The following is a 22707-nucleotide window of genomic DNA, read 5'->3' on the forward strand; positions in this document are numbered from 1 at the left end:
TATCACTATGATATAATAAGATGGATTAGTGGCAGTTATATTGATGAGGTCTACAAGATTAGGTAGTGTCTTGAGCCAATCTCTTTTGAGATATAAAAGAGAGAAGTGAGCAGAGAGACAGGGGAACCTCATACCACCAAGAAAGCAGTGCTGGGAGCAGAGTGCATCCTTTGGACCTGAGATTCCAGCACTGAGATGCTCCCAGACCCAGGGAAAACTGATGACAAGGACCTTCCTCCAGAGCTGACAGAGAAAGCCTTCCCCTGGAACTGGGACCTGAATTCAGACTTGTAGCCTACTGGACTGTGAGAGCATAAACTTCTCTTTGTTGAAGCCAGAAACCCTGGTGGCATAGTGGTTGAGTACGACAGCTGCTAACCAAGAGGTTGGCAGTTCGAATCCACCAGGTGCTCCTTGGAAACTCCATGGGGCGGTTCTACTCTGTCCTGTAGGGTCCCTGTGAGTCGGAATTGCCTCAACGGCAGTGGATTTGGTTTTGGTTAAAGCCATCCACTTGTGGTATTTCTGTTATAGCAGCACTAGATGACTAAAACATTATGTCTTCTTTGTTGTATATATTATATAATTTAGAAGCATTCGTGGATTTTCTAATTATCTTGTTTTATTTTGGTATCCAGTTCTGGCTTAATTCCACTTAGTTCAAAGGACATATTCTGAAGTATTTCAGGCCTATGAAATTTACTCACACGTTTTTTCTTTGTGGCCCAGTATATGGTCAGTTTTGGTAAATCTTCAGTGTGCACTTGAAAATATGTATTCTGTCACTTTTAGATATAGTGTTTTAAGTATATAAATTAGGTCAGGTTTGTTTATTGGATTGTTGAGGCCATCTCTATTTCTAATGGTTTGATTTCTGAGTTATTGAGAGGGGTGTGTAAAATCTCCCACTATGAGTGTCAATTTTTCCTTTTCATTCTCTCAATTTTCATTTTATACATTTTGAAGTTATTATGTACATACAAATTTAGATTTTTTTTTATATGTACCTGGCAAAATTGACCCTTTTCTAAATATGAAATAATTGTAAGCCTTTAATACTGTCTGATTTGTCTGATATTAGTATAGATACACCAGCTTTCTTTTGGTCAGTGTTTGTGTGCGTGGTATATCTTGTTCAGTCTTCCATTTTCAAATTTGTCTATATTTTTGGTATTTCTCTTCTAAGTAGAATTTAGTTAGGTTTTTGTTTTTTTTTTTTTAAAATCCAGCCTGACAGTCTTAGTCTTCTAATGGAATAACTTAAACCAATTATTACTATGTAGGATCTGATGTGTACTGTATTATAATTTATTTTATATTTTACTTTATGTTCCTTTTCATCTTGGATTAAATATTTTTACTGTTCCATTTTCCTGTTGTATAAGCTGATTAATTTACCTTTAATTAGTCATGTAGTGGCAAGTCTAATAAGTAAAACCAGGTTATTACTGTCTAATGTAAATTTTTACTTTTAATAATTACCAGATAATGCTAAAATCTTTTTTTAAATTACTGTTTTCTTTCTTTCACCTTTTGTGCTATTTTTGCTATTTATTTTAATTCCACATATATTTTCAACCCCTCAAGACATTATAATTACATAGTTATTGTTTTTACAGTAATTATTGGTTTTATTGATTCACATATTCTCTCCGTTGCTTTTCATTCCTTCTTACATTTCCATATTTCCACTTGGGATTATTTTCCTTCTGCCTAAAGGAAATTATTATTTCCTTTCCATCATTGTGTCTTTTAATACTTGTCTCCTGGTGACACAATCTCTGTTTTTATTTGTGTGGAAATATCTTTATTTCGTCTTCACTTTTTAGGGATGTTTTATCTTTCTATACTAATTTGAAAGTGCTCTTTCAACACTTCAGACGTTATTTCATTGACTTCTGGCTTCCATTGTTTTTGTTGAAAAGGTAGATGTCAGACTTATTTTTGCTCTTCTGAAGGTAATACATCTTTCTCAGGCAGCTTCCAAGATTTTATTTGGTTTTCAGTAGTTTTACTATGATGTGTCTAGGTAGGTTTTCCTTGCATTTATCCTGCTTGGAGTTCATAGTGCTTCTCAAATTTCACTTTTCAGACTTTCTATTTCCAATTAATGTTTTTCCCTGTTCTTTTTCTCCCCCCATTCCAGAACATCAGCCATACATATGTTCAAACTTTTGGCCATATTCTGTATAGCTCTTTCCTTTTTTCTCCATATCTTACTGTGGATATTTTCTGTGTATGACTGGGCAACATTTTGTTCAGTAATACATAAGGTCACTATGAGTCAAACCTGACTCAACAGCACCTAACAGCAATATTTTTCTAGTTCACTGTTTCCCCTGCTGTGTCCAGTATACTATTAAATCTATCTATTGAGTCCTTAGTTTCAATTATAGTATTTTTCAGTTCTAGAATTCTCATTCGATTCTTTTGTTTTAGATCTCTATTGTAATTTTCATCCCTATCTGTTTTCTTGAATATAATAACACAGTTATTTTAAAGTCCATGATAATTTCAGTATCTGGGTTCTGTGAGTCTTTTTCTACTGTCTATTTTTTCTACTGATTCAGTTTCCTAGTACACATGTTACCTTTTGATTGAATGCCTGACATTATGTGTGAAGGATTTTAAAGGCTTTGGACGATGTCGTATTCCTCCAGAGAAGATACACCTTCTCCACTGGTAGACAGCTAGACTATGAGCAAACCAATTTAATCCAGCCAGGGACTGTTTTAGCTGGAGGTTGGATTGCAGTGTTTGCCCTTATTCCTATCTTGTAGATATCAGGAGTTCCAACTGACAGCCTCACATGTTTATTATGACCCCCTCCTTGGAAGGTCATGAACTGCAGTTTTTGGCATGACAATGCCATAAGATTATAAACTATTCTGGATTTCTCTTTAGTTTTAGTCCCTTGCCCTTGGAAGCTTCAGAATTCAGAAAATTCTTAAGAATTCAGAAAATTCTTTGAGGTAAAGCCATTAAATGTGGGGATCATTGCATTTCCTTTCTCTTCCAGGTATTAGACTATCAAGTTTGGTCTGTCTCAGATGACATCGGATGCCTTCTGGCCATTTTGGGGTTTCTTAGTTTTGTTTTTAATGTATATTTTCTGCAGGAGTGTTGGTCTGCCATAGGCAACTCTATCATGACCACAGTGGAAATCAACCTATAAGATTTTGAGGCTTGGCAATCCTGATGTTTAACTTCGATCATTCTTTGTTTTGAGCTCAGCAGGATTTTAGTCTTAAAATGTACCTGTTTAACTTTCCTCTTCAGATAAGTAAAGTTTTTTTTTTTTTTTTTTTAATTGTCGCTCTTTGTAGAATTTTTTCTGTAGTGACTGGGAAGAAGAAAGGAAGAGAGAGGCTTGTTCTCGATAGGATTTTACAGTAACTTTTGCATCATCTGTTTTTAGTTTCTAGTACTTAGCAGTTTGTCCTAGTACAAACCCTGAAGTAGAATTAAGTTAAAAGATGAATACTCACAAAGAAGTCTGAAAGATCAATATGTAATCCAGAACTCTACTTATTAATACTAAGAGACCCGTGAAACCAAGCAAGAGGTTGTTGAGTAAGTGTGGAATTTGTGTTGTGGAGAAGAATCATTTTCTCAGATAATTCATGGGGCCGTGGCTCCTATCCCAGTAGCAGAGTCCTAGTTCTAGTGACCACTATACTTCTTGCCCCTAGATCCAGCCCTCTTCGTCCTAGACATACTGGGTATATCCTGAGAGATTTGCTCTTCTGTTCCTAATTTACTATAGTCACCATACTTCCTTATGGTACATTTTCCTACGTAGATGTCACATTATTCATATGGGTTTATATACATTGCTTCCTCACAAACAGGAGGTGTCCTAATTTTATTAGTAGATATGAGCATATCACACAGCCTTTACAGCAGCCTACTTTTTATTATCTATCTGAATGCTAAAATAATCCTGTAGTACATAAAAGTGTTAGCTTTGGTAGTTACTCCTAAATTGAATTCTTTTTCTACCAAGTATTGACCTCTAGTTTCAGTGATTTCTTGAGACCACATCTGGGTTATTTGTTTTAAACACCACATCACTAGAAGAGAGCAGGGTATATATTTTTTTCTTATTTGTTAGCATAGTGTGGTCTATATCAGGTTTTTTTTTTTTTGAGGCTTAGAAGGTCAGATAACTTTTCTATGACCCTCAGGAGAGTAAGTTTTATATTAAGGATTCCAACCCCAGACCTGTGACTTCTGAGCAAAAGCTTCCAAGCGCTCCTGCTTCATACATTATACAGTAGATCAGCCCCTTCCTGCATAGTCTTCTATTCACCTCTCCTCCCTTTCCTTCTTTATCTTCACTTCAGTGCTGTAACATGTTTTTCAACATTAACAGGCTCATCATCTTATCCCAAATGGATGTTTTACTAAGGTAAAACATTTATTTTTAATGTCTTTCAGACTGGATGGCTATGTTTATGAGTAATAAATGCACTCTCAAGGCAGAGGTTCTTGATGAAGAATTGGATCAGTGGAAGATAAAGGAAAGATTCGCTAGAGATTGTCACTGGAAATGTGATAACCTGTTAGAAGAGCAGCATGGAGGCCAGGAGATAAATATGCAGCAAGTAGTAGTTGCACACCAGAAAACCCTATCTGGGGTTGGTGCCCAGGAGCATAATGAATCTGGGAAGGACTGCACTATGAGCTCATCTTTTATTCAAAGTCAGAGAGGTCAGTCTGGCAAAAAAGCCTTTGAGTGTAATGAGTGTGGAAAAGTCTTCTCTAAGAATTCAACCCTTAAAAAACATCAGAAAATCCATACTGAAAAACCTAATGTAAATTTGAAAACTATTAAAGAGAAGCGATATAAATGTAGAGAATGTGGGAAAGCCTTTCACCAGAGTACACACCTTATTCATCACCAAAGAATTCACACTGGTGAGAAACCTTATGAATGTAAAGAATGTGGTAAAGCTTTCTCAGTGAGCTCCTCACTTACTTATCATCAGAAAATTCATACTGGAGAGAAACCTTTTGAATGCAACTTATGCGGAAAAGCTTTTATTCGAAATATACATCTTGCCCATCATCATAGAATACATACTGGAGAGAAACCTTTCAAATGTAATGTATGTGAAAAAGCCTTTGTCTGCAGGGCACATCTTACCAAGCACCAGAATATTCATAGTGGAGAGAAACCCTATAAATGTCACGAATGTGGGAAAGCCTTTAATCAGAGTACAAGTTTTCTTCAGCATCAGAGAATTCACACTGGAGAGAAACCATTTGAATGTAATCAGTGTGGAAAGGCCTTCAGGGTGAACTCTTCCCTTACGGAACATCAGAGAATTCATACTGGAGAGAAACCTTATAAATGTAATGAATGTGGGAAGGCTTTCAGGGATAATTCGTCTTTTGCTCGACATCGGAAAATTCATACTGGAGAGAAGCCATACAGATGTGGTTTGTGTGAGAAAGCCTTCAGGGACCAATCAGCCCTTGCCCAACATCAGAGAATTCATACTGGAGAAAAACCTTACACATGTAATATATGTGAGAAGGCCTTCAGTGACCATTCAGCTCTTACTCAACATAAAAGAATTCATACTAGAGAAAAACCTTACAAATGTAAAATCTGTGAAAAGGCCTTTATCCGAAGCACACACCTTACTCAACATCAAAGGATTCATACAGGAGAAAAACCCTATAAATGTAATAAATGTGGGAAAGCCTTCAACCAGACTGCAAATCTGATTCAGCATCAGAGACATCACATTGGGGAAAAATGATATGAATGCAGTTTAAATGGAAAAGCTTTGAGACTGAGTATGTTAATTACTGAATGTAAGAAAATCCATGCTAGAAAATAACTATGAAAGCTTACAGCAAAATGGTCATTTTACGTACTAAGAGTTAAGCTTCACAACATTGTGCATTTTGAGAATTTGAGAATGGCAAACACTCCTTATTGTTTTTATTGCCTCAATAGAATTAACAGTACTGTTTAATTAGTCTGAATTACCAAGTATCAGAACCAAAACAGAGCTTCACTAAGGACATAGAAATTGGTTTAAGAAAATTATACTTTGACTATTAAGAAAAATTATAAAATTGCAGAAATTAAGGCTGAGAAGCAAAGGGAAATAAAGGAAATGGTCTACAAGCATTTCACTCTACTTCATTCTCTTATATAAGAGGGTTGCTACCTTTAATGAAATTCTTATTTCTCTCCTCACCCACACTCCAGGCATTCAGTTTAAAGAAAGTACAGTCACCCATGTGTCAGCCCAGGAATTACTTGAATTATGTTTTCCACGTTCTACTTCAGTCCGTCTTTTGTCAGATCTCCCTGGTCTGTGTAGCCACTGGCTTCTTACCTGAATTCTTCTGGGACAATTCATCTGAATGGTGTGTTCCTCTGTTAATGTAGCAACTCCTGCCTATTAACATCATGTCCTTTGTCACCACCTCATTTTCTTTGAGGAGTGTGGTAATCTGACTTCATTCACAATCCACGATTCTAGATACAGCATCCAAATTCATCTTTCAAAAATCCAGGACCCCTGCCTAGGGGGCAGAATTTAATCAAAAATCTTGATTTACCCAGTTTCTCTGGGGCTCAGCTTGACTCTGACCCTGGGGTGATACCTACAATAGGGGCCTTAGTCTGTGGTCATTACCTTCCAGTTGTTCCGCACTATAGTTAAGTTCACTGCACAGAGCAGTCAGGGGCATGCTAACCTTCAGGTGTAGGGATACCAACCACCTAGTTGTGGTCGTCTGAGCCACTGGCTACTTCTGCAACCTGTGTTCCTGGTGTACAACTGACATAAGAGGTTAGACCCTCAAGGGCAGTTCTCACAGCGCGCTGATCTACTCTGGTTTCTTTGGCTGAACAGACCTCTGTGTCCACTGCATCAGAGTATGTTTGCTACTCACAGAATATTGAAATTCTGCATTCTGGTCCTTGCCCTAACTTTGTCCAGGTTTCTGAACGTATTAAACCCTGTGTTCATAGGAAAGCAGAGAACTTTGAATTTTTGCTTCTTGAGCATAGTGTTCAGGCTGTGGAATGTAAAGAGCTGTATCCTCCTCACTGAGGAAAATGGTTCACATTTGAGAGCATACTCTGTGCCAGATACTGTGGTAAGCGCTTTGCAGATATTAACTCAATCTTTACAATTGTATGAGACTGTCAGTACCATCCCTGTTTGAAGATTGAGGAGAGAGATTTAGAAACTGGCCAAAAGTCAGCTTGTAAAGGTTGAATCAAGGACTTGTCCCCAGGTGGCAGAGCTACTGGGCACTTAACCACTGCACTTGGCCACCTCCTTTATGACACATTCTAGAGCACATAGTGAACCACATGGTTTAAGGTGTTGAAGTGGGACTCATGTGCATGGCGGTGGGATGGCTGTGTGCAAAGTCTTCAGTCTTGCAACCCAGGCTTCCTGTCATGGCTTTCCACACATAGGATTGAAGTCTTTTCTTCAAGCCCTAGTTTGTCAAGGTGGAAAGAGTTTAGGTGCTCTTGCTACCTGAAAGTCCAGAATCCATGTGTTCACAAACACATATCTGAGTCTGACAACACGGTCCTGTGACATCTCATGGGCACAGCCTGAGATAGCCATGACAGGTCCTGGATCCAGGGCAAATGAGAGGGTTATTACTAGGAATACCTATTTTGGAGGCTAGTGGCCAGAGAAAAACAGAGAAGTGGCCATTCATTTATTAAATCATTTCTGTCAAATATAGTATACAGTGATTATATATGCATATAGTTATTCTTCCATGAACCTTAAACCTAATGGGGAAGGCAGGTATTATAAAATGAAGCCAAATAATTTGCAAATAATTGTAGTAAGTAGAATGAGTAGATAGAATAGGGTACTGTGAAAGAGTGTGTCAGGGTCCCAGCTTTAGATTGTGTGGTTGGGGTAGGCCTCACTGAGGAAATTAACTGATGATGAGACCCAGGATAAATGAGCAAGACAGACACAGAGTTCGGGGCTTTGTAGACAGAGTGATCAGCATGTGGGAGAACTGTGAGGCAGGAACTAGCTTGGGCTGCTTAAGAGACTTTACAAAGGTGTGGGTGGAACCCAAAGAGTCAGAACCTACATGTGCAAGATGAGGTTTGATAGGAAGAGTAAGACCACATAGACCCACTTAGCCCTTGCAGTGAGCTTTGGCGTCATTCTAAACCCAGAGGAAGCTGTTACCAGATTTTAGGTATTTTATTTCAAACTTTCAAGGTACAGATAGTTTTTACGTGTTAAATTTATAGGAGTGTAAAAAATGGAAAACTTCCTGTTATGAATTGAATTGTGTCGCCCCAAAAATGTATGTTCAAACCTGCGGTACCTGTGAATGTGACTTTGTTTGGAAATGGGGTCTTTGAAGATACAATTGGTTAACATGAGATCATACTAGAGTAGGGTGGGTTGTAATCCCATCTGAGTGGTGTTATGAAAGAGGAGAGACACAGGCACACAAAGGGAAGACAGCCACATAAAGACAGAGGCAGAGATTTTTCAGTGATGTGTCTACAAGCCAAGGAACGCCAAAGATTGCTAGCCATCACCAGAAGCTAGGAGACAAACATGGAACAGATTATCCCTCAGAAGAAAACACGAATGACACCCTGATTTTGGACTTCTGGCCTCCAGAACTGTGCGAGAATAAGTTATTTTAAAGCCACCCACTTGTGGTAATTTCTTATGCAGCCCTAGAAAACTGATGCGCTTCCCAATTAATTTTCTTTCTTTCCCTATTAATTTCCCTTGCAGCTAAGAAACGCCAAAGTTTGGAAAATCACCCAAAGTTCAATTGCTCTCTAAAACACAAATGTTACATAATGTTGTTTTATAATTTCTGACCATTATAAGAAAAAATAAAGGTGTTACAAACATTTACAACCCCATTGCTGTCAAGTCCATCCGGACTGATAGCAACACTAGGACAGAGTAGAACTGCCCCATGGGGTTTCCAAGGCTGTAATCTTTATAAAAGCAGATTGCCTCTTCTTTCTCCTGTGGAGCTGCTGATGGGTTCAAACTGCCGACCGACCTTCGGTTAGCAGCTGAGCGCTTAACCACTGTGTCACCAGGGCTCCTTTTCCAAATCTTTACAGAAGGGGCTATTTCAGATTCCCCTGGTGAATTGCCCCAGGCTCCTCACCAATCTTCCTGCCTATGGTCTGGTCCCCTCCAGCCCACCTCCCACGCCAGCCGCCAGTGATCTGCCTAACCAGACATAGCACTTGCCTGCTTAAAACCCTTTCTACCCTTTGCCAAGAGTAGAAGAGCTACTCTTCTAAGCAAGGCCTTCAAGGCCCTACACACGTGGATCCACGCAGACCTCTCCAGCCTAACCTCCCACCTCAGCTCCCACAATTTATATTGCAGACACAAGGAAATTGCAGAAGATCCTGGCACCACAAACTGTAATTGTCTGTTTCCCCAACTAGACTGTGAGCTCAAAGGCAGAGACTTGGCCCAGTTTAACCCACTGTGCCCAGTACCCAGCTAAAGCTCGGCACATAGTTGATGTTGGTAAATGTGTGTTAGTAAATAAATTAGCCCCAATTATTTCAAACGAATATTTGCTGAGGCCTGTAGAGGATCTGACGCATTTCTTTAAAGTAAAATGCCTTAGTTGTCCTATTGGAAGTTTATAAACAGAGCTTATTTTTCTAGAGGGCTGCATTGTAAGGGAAAGTTCTGTACCCTGGGACTTAGGCTGTGGTATAAATGTTGGAGAGGGAAAGGAAGGAGGCATTTGTGGTGGTACCCCCTGAGTGTTATTCAACAGATACATAAATTTAAAATAATTTAATATGGATTTTGGTAGCACACGATACAAACTTAAAAGGAATAAAAGGGTGTACAGTGAAAAATAGGTCTCTCACCTTCCCATGCCCCTGTTACCCAATTTCCCTTGCCAGAGGCAACAACAGTTACCAGAATCCTGTGTGTCCTTCCAGAGATAGTCTGTACATATACAGATGATAGGATATTGGAGTTCCTGGGTAGTGTAAAGGGTTAACATGCTCATCTACTAACTGAAAGATTCGTGGTTAGAGTCCACTCAGAAACACCTCAGAAGAAAGGCTTGGCAATCCGCTTCCAAAAAATCAGTCATTGAAAATCCTGTGGAGCACAGTTCAACTCCAACACACCTGGCATCATCATGGGTAGGAATGCACCTGGTTTTACTGGAAGTAACATTAGATACAATGTTCTGCATTTTGCTACTTTTCTTTAACAACATATCTCAAAGTTCTTTTCATTTCAATACATATAGAGCTGCCTCATTCTTTGTAATAAGTGCAAAATACTCCATTGTTGAATGCACCATATCGTTGTCATTGTTAGGAGCCATCCAGTTGGTTCCGACTGATAGCGACCCTATCTGCAACAGAAGAAAACAATGCCCGGTCCTGCACCACCTTCACAATCATTGCTGCAATGTTTGAGCCCATTGTTGCAGCCACTGTGTCACTCCATTTCATTGAGGGTCTTCTTCTTTTTCACTAACCCTCTACTTTAAAAAGCATGATGCCCTTCTCCAGGGACTGGTCCCTTCTGATAACATATCCGAAGTACGCGAGACAAAGTCTCATCATCCTCGCTTCTGAGAAGCATTCTGGCTATACTTCTTCCAAGACAGCATAATGTATTTAATATTGGTCCCATTTAATGTATTTATTTTGCTGAAGATCATTCAAAAGTGGTTGCACCAGTACATTGACAGGGAACTGCCAGAAATTCAAGCTGGATTCAGAAGAGAATGTAGAACAAGGGATATCATTGCTGATGTCAGATGGATGTTGGTTGAAGGCAGAGAATACCAGAAGGATGTTTACCTGTGTTTTACTGACTATGCAAAGGCATTTGACTGTGTGAATCATAACAAATTATGGATAACGTTGTAAAGAATGGGAATTCCAGAACACTTAATTGTGCTCATGAGGAATCTGTACATAGACTAAGAGGCAGTCATTTGAACAGAGCAAGGGGATATTGCATGCTTGAAAATCAGGAAAGGTGTGCATCAGGGTTGCATCCTTTCTCCATACTTATTTAATCTGTATGATTTTTGCTGGACTATATGAAGAAGAATGTGGCATCAGGATTGGTGGAATACCCATTAACAACCTGTGATATGCAGATGATAAAACCTTGCTTGCTGAAAGCAAAGAGGACTTGAGGTACTTACTGATGAAGATCAAGAACTAGCCTTCAGTATAGGTTGCATCTCAACATAAAACAAAAATCCTCACAACTGGACCAATAAGCAATATCATGATAAATGGAGAAAAGGATGAAATTGTCAAAGATTTCATTTTGCTTGGAAACACAATCAACGTCACCATAGAAGCGCAGTCAGGAAACCAAATGACATATCGCATTGGGCAAATCTGCTGCAAAAGACCTCTTTAAATGTGTTAAAAAGCACAGATGTCACTTTGAGGACTAAGGTGTGCCTGACCCAAACCATAATATTTTCAATCGCCTCATATGCATGAGAGAGCTGGACAATGAATAAGGAAGACCGAAGAAGGATTGATGACCTTGAATTATGGTGTTGGTGAAGAATTTTGAATATACCATGGACTGCCAAAAGAACAAACAAATCCGTCTTGGAAGAAATACAGCCAGAGTGCTCCTTGGAAGAGAGGCTGGAGAGACATTGTCTCACATACTTTGGACATGTTGTCAGGAGGGACCAGTGTCTGGAGAAGGGCATCATGCTTGGTAAAGTAGAGGGTCACTGAAAAAGAGGAAGACCCTCAATGAGATAATTGACACAGTGCCTGCAACATGGGCTCAAACATAACAATGACTGTGAGGATGGCACAGGACTAGGCAGTGTTTCGTTCTGTTTTACGTAGGGTCATTTTGAATCGGAATGGACTCGACAGCACCATTCCGACAACAATCGCTGATCCCAAACTGAGGTGTGGTTAGGTTGTTTTCAAATTTTTCATTACTGCAAACAATGCTGCAATTAATATTCTTACATATATTCCATTCCATACTTGGGCAAGTATAGTTTTAGGTAAAATGCCACAAATTGCGTTGCTGGGTTCAAAGAATGGGTGCATTTTTTCAATTTAGAAAGTGCTAACTTTCCCTCCTTAGAGGTTGTGCTAGTGTGCACCTGCATTGGGGGAAGAGACGGTGCCACCCACCCTTGCCAGCACAGAACCTTAGCCAAGTTTTTATACTTTGCTAGCCTGGTAAGTCGATGTATCAGGGTGGTTTTATTTTGCCATTCTCTTACTATGAATTAAGTTGAACATAATTTCATATGTTTAAGAGCCATTATATCTCTATTCTTGGCTTGTTGGTTTTTAACAATCGATTTACAGGATCTCTTTCTAGTCTTCCATCATGAGTTTCAAATGTATTTTCTCAGTTTGTCATTTGACTTTATTCATATGGGTTTGTTGATTCTAGTGCAAAGAGTTTTTATTTTTAAATAAAATTGAATAATCTTTTTTCTTAGACTTCTGGTTTTGTTTTTTCATTGTGTTTTAGGTGAAAGTTTACTGTGCAAATTAGTTTTTCATTCAAAAATTTATATACAGATTACTTTGTGACATTGGTTGTAATCCCCACAATGTGTTAGCACTCTCCCCATTTCCTTTTCCACCCTGGGTTCTCCGTGTCCATTTGTCCGGTTTTCCTGTCCCTTCCTACCTTCTCGTCTTTGCTTTTGAGGAGATGTCGCCCATTTGGTCTCATACACTTGATTGAACTAAGAAGCACGTACCTGTTTGTTTTATAACCTGTTGCCGTTAAGCCGATTCGACTCATAGCGACCCTACAGGACAGAGTAGAATTGCCTCATAGGGTTTCCCAGGTGCGCCTGGTGGATTTGAACTGCCAACCTTTTGATTAGCAGCCGTAGCTCTTAACCGCTATGCCACCACGGTTTTACAGGCCTGTCTAATCTTTGGCTGAAAGGTAGACTTCAAGAGTGGCTTCAGTTCTGAATTAGCAGGGTGTCATCAGAGCCATAGCCTCAGGGCGTCTCCCAGTCTCCATCAGACCCAAAAGTCTGGTGTGTTTCTTTTTTTTTTTTGTAAATTTGAATTTTTTCTAAATTTTTCTCCCGCTCTGTCTGGGACCCTCTATTGTGATCCCTGTCAGAGTGGTCAGTGGGTGGTAGCCAGGCACCGTCTAGTTCTTCTGGGCTCAGGCTGGTGGAGGCTGTGGTTCATGTGGTCCTTTAGTCCTTTGGGCTAATATTTTTCTTGTGTCTTTGGTTTTCTTCATTCTCCTTTGCTCCAAACCTAATGGGACCTATAGATGTATTTTAGATGGCTGTTCACAAGCTTTTAAGACCCCAGAAGCTACTCACCAAGACCTCTATGTTTTAAATCACAGTAGAAAGTCCTTACCCGCACAAAGATTACTTTTAAATTGCCCACCTCTTTCTGTTTTTATTTTTCATGTAAAATATTTGATCCCTTGGAATCATTTTGATGTAAGATGTGAGATAATGAAGCCAATTTAATTTTTTTTTTAAAGATGGCTACCCAGTTTTCACAACACCATTTATTAACTAAGTCATCTTTTCCTGTACCGATTTGAAATGCCATCTTTTTCTTTCACCACATTCCACATATATCTAGATCATTTATCTGTCCCATCGGTCTATTTATGGTCTATGAGCCAGTACACATTTTGAATTACTGTAGCTTTTAAAAACATGAATTGACCCTTAAATACAGACAATAAAATTTATTTTATTTGTCTAAAGTAATTTCTTCAAATCTTGTTCTTTCACCTTACTTAAGAGGATAATTAGAACTTGATTTTAATGCTAGGAAGAATGTCGGTAAACATTTAAGTATTTGCCCATCTCTCCATCATTAACTTTTAAGCCTAATTTTCAATGATGTATTTTCAACCCTTTGTACATGCCCTTTGCCTTCACAGTTAAAGCCCCAGACAACTGGTCCAGTCTAATGAACTTCTGCGAACGGGGCTCAACAGTCACTGCTTTTGGCATGTTTAATGATGTCCACTTTCTTTGTCTCCATTATAGATTTCACCCTTTCTTTTGCTTTTAAATGTTTTGGCTTGAATCATTGGACGAAAAATGTCAGTACGATATAGAAGAATTCAACAGAATGATTAACAAACTTGACCTAAAAGAAATATATATAGAATGCAGCACTGATGTCTGCAGAAAGCTGAAAGGCAATGGAAATACTACATATCAAAACTAAAGCAGATCTTTAATACATTTTTATAGTATCCTCGTAACAGAAGATATTTTCAAGCTTGTCTCCTGTTTCTTAGCCATAGGAAGCATGTTGTTTTTTAAATTTATGTCTGATCAGTTCAGTATCTTAAGTCTTTGTGAGTCTTTTTTTGTCATCTCTTGTTTATGCTGGTTCTTATTCATGGTACCTCATTTCCCTTTTGGCTGGATTACTTTTGATACTGTATTTTTCCTTATTTTTGAATAACTATATTGAGGAAATTTTTATGCCAGGATGAAGGTGCCTTCTTCCAAAGAAGATTTGTATTTGCTTCTGCCACTAACCTCATGGCCCTGCCACTCTGGAAACTTAATTGTATAGCTTGGATATTTTGGAACAGCAAAAAAAAAAAAAAAACCCAGTGCCCTCGAGGCGACTGTGAACAGCAGGAGATGTAAATTTGACCACACTGAAGCTGTTGTGGTTCTAACTTCTAAGGAACAGATCTGTCTTTGCCTTGATCCGCGCTGCACAATGCAGGCAAATGTATCTGCAGTCCTCTGTGTGATGGAGAGAGGCACGGACGAGGTTAATTCTGATTTCTTCCTTACCATGAATGTAGATTTTCTATTAGATGCTCCTAATGTGGTGGCTTTGGGCTTTGAATTCAGTCTGCATTGCCTCAGGAGATTATCAAAAACCAACTTTCAAATTTGCCTTGATCTTCAAATGCCATAAAGAAAAAAGCAGCTTCAGCAGTCACCTCACTGGATCCCATTTTCACTGAAATTTTGGCCTGATAATCCTTACAATCCTTTCAGCTTTTCAATGCTTTTAAGAAGATTTAAAAAATATTTTAGTATGCCTTTTAGTTTCTGAAATCAGGAGAGTTTGGTTTCAGTAAACTTGTTCTCTCCCTTCCCAGAAATAGGACCTTCTGCTCTCTAGAATGCAGCCAGCCAGGTGCCCCCACTATTCTACTGTAACTCTTCTTGACAATGTTATCAGTGACCTACACATTTGCTAAATTTGAGGGTCAATTCTCAGTCCTCATCTTACATTACTTATTAGCAGCATTTGACACAGTTTACTACTCTAATTTGCTTAAAAATATTTACTTGTCTTTCAGATCAATCCATTTTCTTGGGTTTTTTTTTTCCCGCTGCTACTGTCCTCCTGCTATTTCTTTGTAGTAATATCTTTTTCTAGTTCATTTTCATCTCCCTGACTTCTTAATACTGAGACATTCTACCCTCTGACTTCCTCTCTTTTATCTTCAATCACTCTCTTGGTGATATCATGCAAATGTATGGCTTTAAATACCATCTTTGTATTGAGGCGTGTCCAAAGTAAGCTTACTTACTTTGTCTTTGTCATCAGGAAACACCAATCTCTAGAAAAGATCATCATGTTTGGTAAAATAGAAGGCCAGCAAGACAAGGGAAACCCTCAATGAGATGGGTTGACAAAATAGCTACAACAGATTCAAACACACCAATGATCATGAAGCTGGCACGTGACCAGATACGCGAGGTTGCCGCAGTCCTGGCTGACTCAGTGGCAACTAGGAACAACACATACTAAGGACTCCCAGGCTTATGTGTTCAGTGCAGATGTCTACCATGTAATCCTGATTCATATATGTAACAGCCTATTCAAAATTTCTACTTGGATGTCTAATAGAGGTGTCAATCTTAACATATCCAAAACTGAGCTCTATTTTTCCTCCCCAAACCTGCCTGGGGATGGGGCACAAGAGAACAAAGAGGAAGAAAACTGTGGGGTATCTTTCCTCTCTCTGAGCATTAGGAGACCCCTTTCTTGATCTCAGTCTCTCTGTCAGTGTCTTGTACTCATTTCCAGGTTTCAGGCTGAGGAACAACAGAGAAAAAAACAAGAGGGGGAGGAAAACTTGCTGCCAGTTCAGTGGCTTTCAAATTTTGATCTTCTTTCCCAACCTGCATGCTATTGGTTATATTTCAGAACCCTCAAATAGCTGTTCCATGCATCCTGTCCAGGTTTTATAGAGGCCTTCAGTGGGAGAGAGGAGTGGGTGTCAGTGGGAGAGAGGAGTGGAGCCTGCTTGCTTACTCCATTTTACCCAGAACTGGAACCTTGTATAAAAGTTTTTATTTTTGTACGGCTTTGTGTTTTCCCTAAATTAATTTCCTGTAAGTTTTGCTTACATAAATTCACATAGATCTTTAATTCTCTCCAGATGTTTCATCATGTATATTTACCATCTTCTCTCTTTATTTCACCTGTAGACATCCATTTTGAGCCATTGGTCCTCCTTCAATTTGGGCTGTTTGCTGTCTAAAATTACTGATATCTTTCCAACTCTTTACTTTCTCTTTACTAATTTCTTGGATTGAAGCATTGTTTCCTGGATCCCATGTCTTCATCTTTCTTGGCGTACTCCATTGTCTTGTTGGAGGATATGCTCCAAAAGCATTCTAAGAAAGAAAGCTTATGCCTGAATATGTCTTCATTCTGCCTTTACATTTATTGATAGTTGACTGATTATAGAATTCTAGAGGTGGGTGAGGTGACAAGTTAATCTTTCTGAAAGTAGGCTTTTAAATAATACCCTTACTTCCCTTACTTCTAACCCCATGCCTCACCCTGCCCCCTGCCATGTCTTACGTACCCAATAATCTCAGACTTCCCCAGATACTGTCTCTGAAAAAAACAAACTACCCGCTTGTCTCATCCCTGGTGGGTAAGTGTCTGTTGATGGCTTTCTGTGTCTAGGATGTGAGGGTTCATTGTTTCATGGATGGACTTTCAAAATAACTTCCTGTTTTCTCTGCTCTCCCTCCATTGTCACACACCCCCTCTTCTCTATATCTCCTACTTCTAATCCCTCAGCCTCTTGGGGGGACTCTTGTGCAAATTAGTGCTCTCTGCTTTCTCTTTCCCAAAGTACTCTTGTCTACTTTTCAAAGTACTCTTGTCTACTGTGTCGTTTTTCATATTCTCTTTGTTCGTATGAGTTTATATAATTCATATACTTTTACTATTATTTTAGTGAGGCCTAGCCCTGTGGCGCTGTGGTTAAGAACTCAGCTGCTAACCAAAATGTCAACAGTTCAAATCCACCCTGCTCCTTGGAAACCCTATAGGGCATTTCTACTCCGTCCTACAGGGTCGCTATGAGTCAGAATGAACTCGATGGCAATGGATTTGGCTTTTTTGGTTTTTAATATAGGTGATGGGATAAAGATAAGTGTTTAACTGACCATTTTAAACCAACAGGCTATATCAATTTATTTCAGTGAAAACTATATCAGTTTATGTAGCTACATGACAGGTTAAAAAAAAAACAGGATTTTGATAGAGCTTTTTTATGATTTTAGAATTGAAATTTGTTCTGTATATTCATGTGTACTCTTATTCCTTTCATGACATTCTGATGAAAGTTGAAATGGACATTCATATTTAGGGACCGACATTTAAATCTAACAATCTAGCCAACCAAAAGCTCTCCATAGATCAATACATTATATGAAAATTATCTTTTAGATATAGAATATCCATGATTGTAGTAGAACCAAAAAAAACACACTGCCATCTAGTCGATTCCGACTCATAGTGACCCGATAGGACAGAGTAGAACTGCCCCATAGAGTTTCCAAGGAGTGCCTTGCAGATTTGAACTGCCAACCTCTTGATTAGCAGCCGTAGCACTTAACCACTACACTGCCAGGGTTTCCTGATTGCAGTAGAGTAGTTATAAATAGGTTTTCATTGTAAACTAAAAGATACAAAAACCTGTTCTGTAGGTTATGGGTATCCAGAAAACGAAGGTGTATAATTTGGTTTATAAATTTAAAACAAAGTGTATCTTTTTCTAATATAATGTGGAGTTAAATTTGAATCTGTTCTAAAGGGGATAAAGGTCCCTGGGTGGCACAAATGGTTTGTGCTTGACTACTAACCTAAAGGTTGGCAGTTTGAGCCCACCGGTCACACTACAGAAGAAAGGCCTGGTGATCTGCTTCTATAACGACTACAGCCAAGAGTACCCTATGGAGCAGTTCTCCTCTGTAACACATGGGGTAGCCATGAGTTGGAAGTGACTCAAAGGCAATGGTTTGTTTGTTTTTTAAAGGGACTAAATTTGATTAGTTAACTATATTGTTCCAGATGTTACTGTAGTATGATTATGAAAGCTTTCATATGAGAAGAATTCTGAAATGAATAAATACTGGATGAGAGTTACTATGCTTTAATGTCAAGATAAATAAGTCCTCCATAATTGATTTTGTGTACACAATAGTATAATTGTTTATACAGTTCAATTGTTGGTCCTTATGCTAAGTTGAACCCATTTTTTAAGGGATGAGAATTGTTGAAAATTGAAGATTTACATTTAATATAGCTAACCCTCATTATTTGTGGTTCCTTATTTGCAAATTCGCCTACTTGCTAAAAGTTATTTGTAACTCAAAAATCAATACATGTGGCACTTTTCCCGTTATTCACAGACATGTGCAGAGTGGTAAAGAATTTGAGTTGCCTGATGAGCATGTTCCCTGCTGAGGTCAAACAAGGCGACACTGTGCCTTCTGGTTTCAGCTGTTATATTGTAAATGCATATCCTTTGCACGACCTATTTAGTCCCACGCTTTTCACATTTTTGTGCCTTTCGTTGGTGATTTAGTTGTTTAAAAAGGCCCCCAAGTGTAGTGTTGAAGTGCTGGCTAGTGTTCCTAAGCTCAAGAAGGCTGTGATGGACCTTAAAGAGAAAATATGTGTGTTAGATAATTTTTGTTCAGGCATGAGTTGTACTACTGTTGGCTGTGAATTCAGTTAATGACTTAACAATATATATTACATTACTTAGTGAAACCATTGAGAGCCAGAACTCGACGGGAATGCCTTGTTTTTCTGGGTCTCGAATGTTTTCTACCTTTGACAGGGTGCAGTCGTACCACTTGTCTGTCACTCTCTATTAGTAGAAAATATTTGAGTTTTCCATCTCTGGCAGGTTTCCATCTTACCCAGGTTCCGGCTTTCACAGGTTTTACTGTATATATTAAATGTGTATTTAAACAGAAGCATACATAAAACAAGGTTATAGATTGATAGGTTGATGAAAATGTGACCACAGGCTTGCAGGAACCTAACCCTGTATTTGCCCCTAGCAGCAATGGATCGGTATTTGCTAATTCAGTGTTCACAGCAACTTTAAAGAACATAACTACCATGAATAAAGAAAATTGACTGTATTTCTAAGTTTTTTTTTTTTTCCTGAGATTTCATTATGAATGTTCAGAGTCACCAGGGATTTAAAGAAAAATGTATGAGCCATGAACTATTATAATCCATTTGGCTAGATAAAAATACCAAAAACCCCATTGCCATCGATAGGCTTCCAACTTGATAAAAATAAGTAGCCCCGATACGTGACAAAACTCTGACGAGAGCCATGAGTAGATAAAAACAAACTGCTGTCAGAATTAACAGAAATGACAGCAGTGTTACAAGGGCTTCAGGAAGCTTGGCTGTATACAGTAAGTGATCTCTAAAACTGAAATCACTTGGTAAGGAATGTGAGAGAAGCAATGCATGGGTATTTTTGAGAAGAGTCATGGTGTATTTGTAGGAATGATAGACATGGAGACAGGGACTCCCATTTTGTTTCTTCCACTTCCTAGCTGTGTGTTGTTGTTGTTAGGTGCTGTTGAGTCACTTCTGACTCAAAGCAACCCTATGTATAACAGAATGAAACACCACCTGGTCCTGCACCTTCCTCACAGTCATTACTATGTTTGAGCCCATTGTCACAGTCTGTGTCAATCCATCTCATTGAGAGTCTTCCTCTTATATGCTGACCCTCTACCTTACCAAGCATGATGTCCTTCTCCAGGGACTGGCCCCTCCTTATAACATGTCCAAAGTATGTGAGACAAAGTCTCTCCAGCCTCGCTTCCAAAGAGCACTCTGGCTGTACTTCCTCCAAGACAGACTTGTTTGTTCTTCTGGTAGTCCCTGGTATATCTGATATTTTCCATAATACAACACCATAATACAAAAGCATCAATTCCTCTTTGGTCTTCCTTATTCATTGTCCAGCTTTTGCATGCATATGAGGTGACTGAAAATACTATGGCTTGGGTCAGGCACACCTTAGTCCTCAAAGTGGCATCTGTGCTTGTCAACTCTTTAAAGAGGTCTTTTGCAGCAGATTTCCCCAGTGCAGAATATCATTTGATTTCTTGACTGCTGCTTCCATGGGCATTGATTATGGATCCAAGTAAAAGGAAATCCTTGGCAACTTCAGTATTTTCTCCATTTATGATGTTGTTTATTGGTCCAGGTGTGAGGATTTTAGTATTCTTTATGCTGAGGTGTAATCCATACTGAAGACTGTAGTCTTTGATCTTCATCAGTAAGTGCTTTGAGTCCTCTTCGCTTTCAGGAAACAAGGTTGTGTCATCTGCATATCACAGGTTGTTGACGAGTCTTCCTCCAATACAGCACCTTCCTAGGCATTCCTAACCATTTAGGTTTTGTGAAGTGTATGACTACAGAGTCTAAGGGTCATATATGACTTTGGTTTTATTTGGGGGGGGCATTTTGTGTGTGTGGCATTGTGATTAAAAGGAATGGGGTCTTACCTCTTAATGTAATATAGTCCAGGTCTTAATCCTTGTTCCATTTTTCTTCTCTATCTACCCTGGTGGCGTAGTGGTTAAGTGCTATGGCTGCTAACCAAAAGGTTGGCAGTTTGAGTCCACCAGGCACTCGTTGGAAACTCTATGGGGAAGTTCTACTCTGTCCTATAGGGGTCGCTATGAGTCAGGATCGACTTGACGGCAGTGGGTTTGGGTTTTTTGTTGTTGTTGTTGTTATCTACACTCACACTCTTGTTGATCTCATTTAGTCTCACAGCTTTAAATGATACCTATATGTAATGGTATGAATTGTGTCCCCCCAAAATATGCGTCAACTTGGTTAGGCCATGTGTGGTTGTCCTCCATTTTGTGATTTTCCTATGTGTTTTAAATCATAACCTCTGCCTGTGGTTAAAAGTATTAGTGTGGGATGTAACACTCTTGCTCAGGTCACCTCCATGATCCAGTGTAAAAGGAGTTTTCCATGGGGTGTGGCCTGTACCACCTTTTATCTCTCAAGAGATAAAAGGAAAAGGAAGCAAGTAGAGAGTAGGGAACCTCATACCACCAAGAAAGCAGCACCAGGAGCAGAGCACATCCTTTGGACATGGGATCCCTGCGCCTCAGAAGCTCCTAAACCAAAGAAAGATTGAGAACAAGGACCTTCCTCCAGAGCTGACAGAGACAGAAAGCCTTCCCCTATAGCCAACGCCTAGACTGTGAGAGAATAAATTTCTCTTTGTTAAAGCCATCCACTATGGTATTTCTGTTATAGCAGTACTAGATGACTAAGACACTATATTATAATGATTCTCAAATTCGTATCTTCAATCAGTCCTTTCTATTGAACCCCAACTCACATACCCGACAACCTACTCAGCTTCTTCATTTGAGTGGCTAATAGATATATGAAATTCAGTGTATCCAAAACTGAACCCTGTATCTTTCACTCATAACCTGTTCCTCCTATAGATCTCCTTATCTCAGTTTATGGCAATCCATACCTCCTTATACACAAAACCTTAGAGTCATCCTTTAATTCTTTTTTTTTTTTTTCCTTGTCATTCCTCCCCTGCCTTCTCCTTCAACCAAATCATAAGGAAATCTTGATGTCTCTACATTCACAATTTTTACCTATTCAGACCACTTTTCCTTAACTTCCCTGTTATCACTATGGTCCAAGCCACCATCACCTTTTGCCTGAGTTACTACACTGGTCTCCTAATTACCTCCAGCTTCTACAATTAGCCCTTATGGTCTGTTTTCAACACAGCAGTCAGAGTGGTCCTTTTAACTTGTCATATCATCTTAATCTTCTCTTAAAAACCTCAAATGTAACCCTTCAATGTCTTCTTATCCTACCTAGAATCAAGGTCCGTAATTATAATGGCCTACAAGTCTCCACATTATATACTCCCATTACCTTGTCTACCTTTCTCACACAGTTTCCCTTCCCTTTGCCTGCTCCAGCCACACTAGCCTCCTCGCTGTTCTTCAAACACCCCAGGCACACCTCTTCCCTTGAGCATCTGCACTGGCTACGACATCTGCTCTTCCCCCGGTGATCCCCATGGCTCACTCCCTGTCCCGTGCAAGCCCTGCCTTTTCAATGAAGCCTATCTTGAACCAGTCCATTTAAATTGCAGCCAATATCTTCTATCCTTCCCCCTTCCCCTTTCCCTGCTCTACCATTTTCTTTTTCCACAGCACTTATCACCTTCTAACGCATTATCTAATTTCTTTTTCTAGTATATTGTTTATTGTGTGTCTACGTTACTAGAATGTAAGTGAATCTAAGCCCCACAAAGGAAACAATCCTTGTCTATTTTGTACAATGATGTATCCCAAGTGCCTGGTACAGAGTAAGTACTCAATGATATT

The 22707-nt window shown here is 39.1% G+C and overlaps 1 protein-coding gene across 3 annotated transcripts in view; it reads left to right on the plus strand.

Moving 5' to 3' along the window:
- The window catches only part of LOC100673631 (zinc finger protein 454), a 67121-nt gene extending 54960 nt beyond the window's left edge, over positions 1–12161 (plus strand). For all 3 annotated transcript variants that reach the window (XM_064279251.1, XM_064279253.1, XM_064279252.1), the window contains one exon: positions 4441–12161. In XM_064279251.1, the coding sequence (XP_064135321.1) occupies positions 4441–5771 (1331 nt within the window). In that variant the 3' untranslated portion in view covers positions 5772–12161. The remainder of the gene's footprint in view (positions 1–4440) is intronic.
- The last annotated feature ends 10546 nt before the right edge of the window (positions 12162–22707 follow it).

This window comes from Loxodonta africana, chromosome 2 (assembly GCF_030014295.1).
Source record: "Loxodonta africana isolate mLoxAfr1 chromosome 2, mLoxAfr1.hap2, whole genome shotgun sequence".
Taxonomy (NCBI): domain Eukaryota; kingdom Metazoa; phylum Chordata; class Mammalia; order Proboscidea; family Elephantidae; genus Loxodonta; species Loxodonta africana.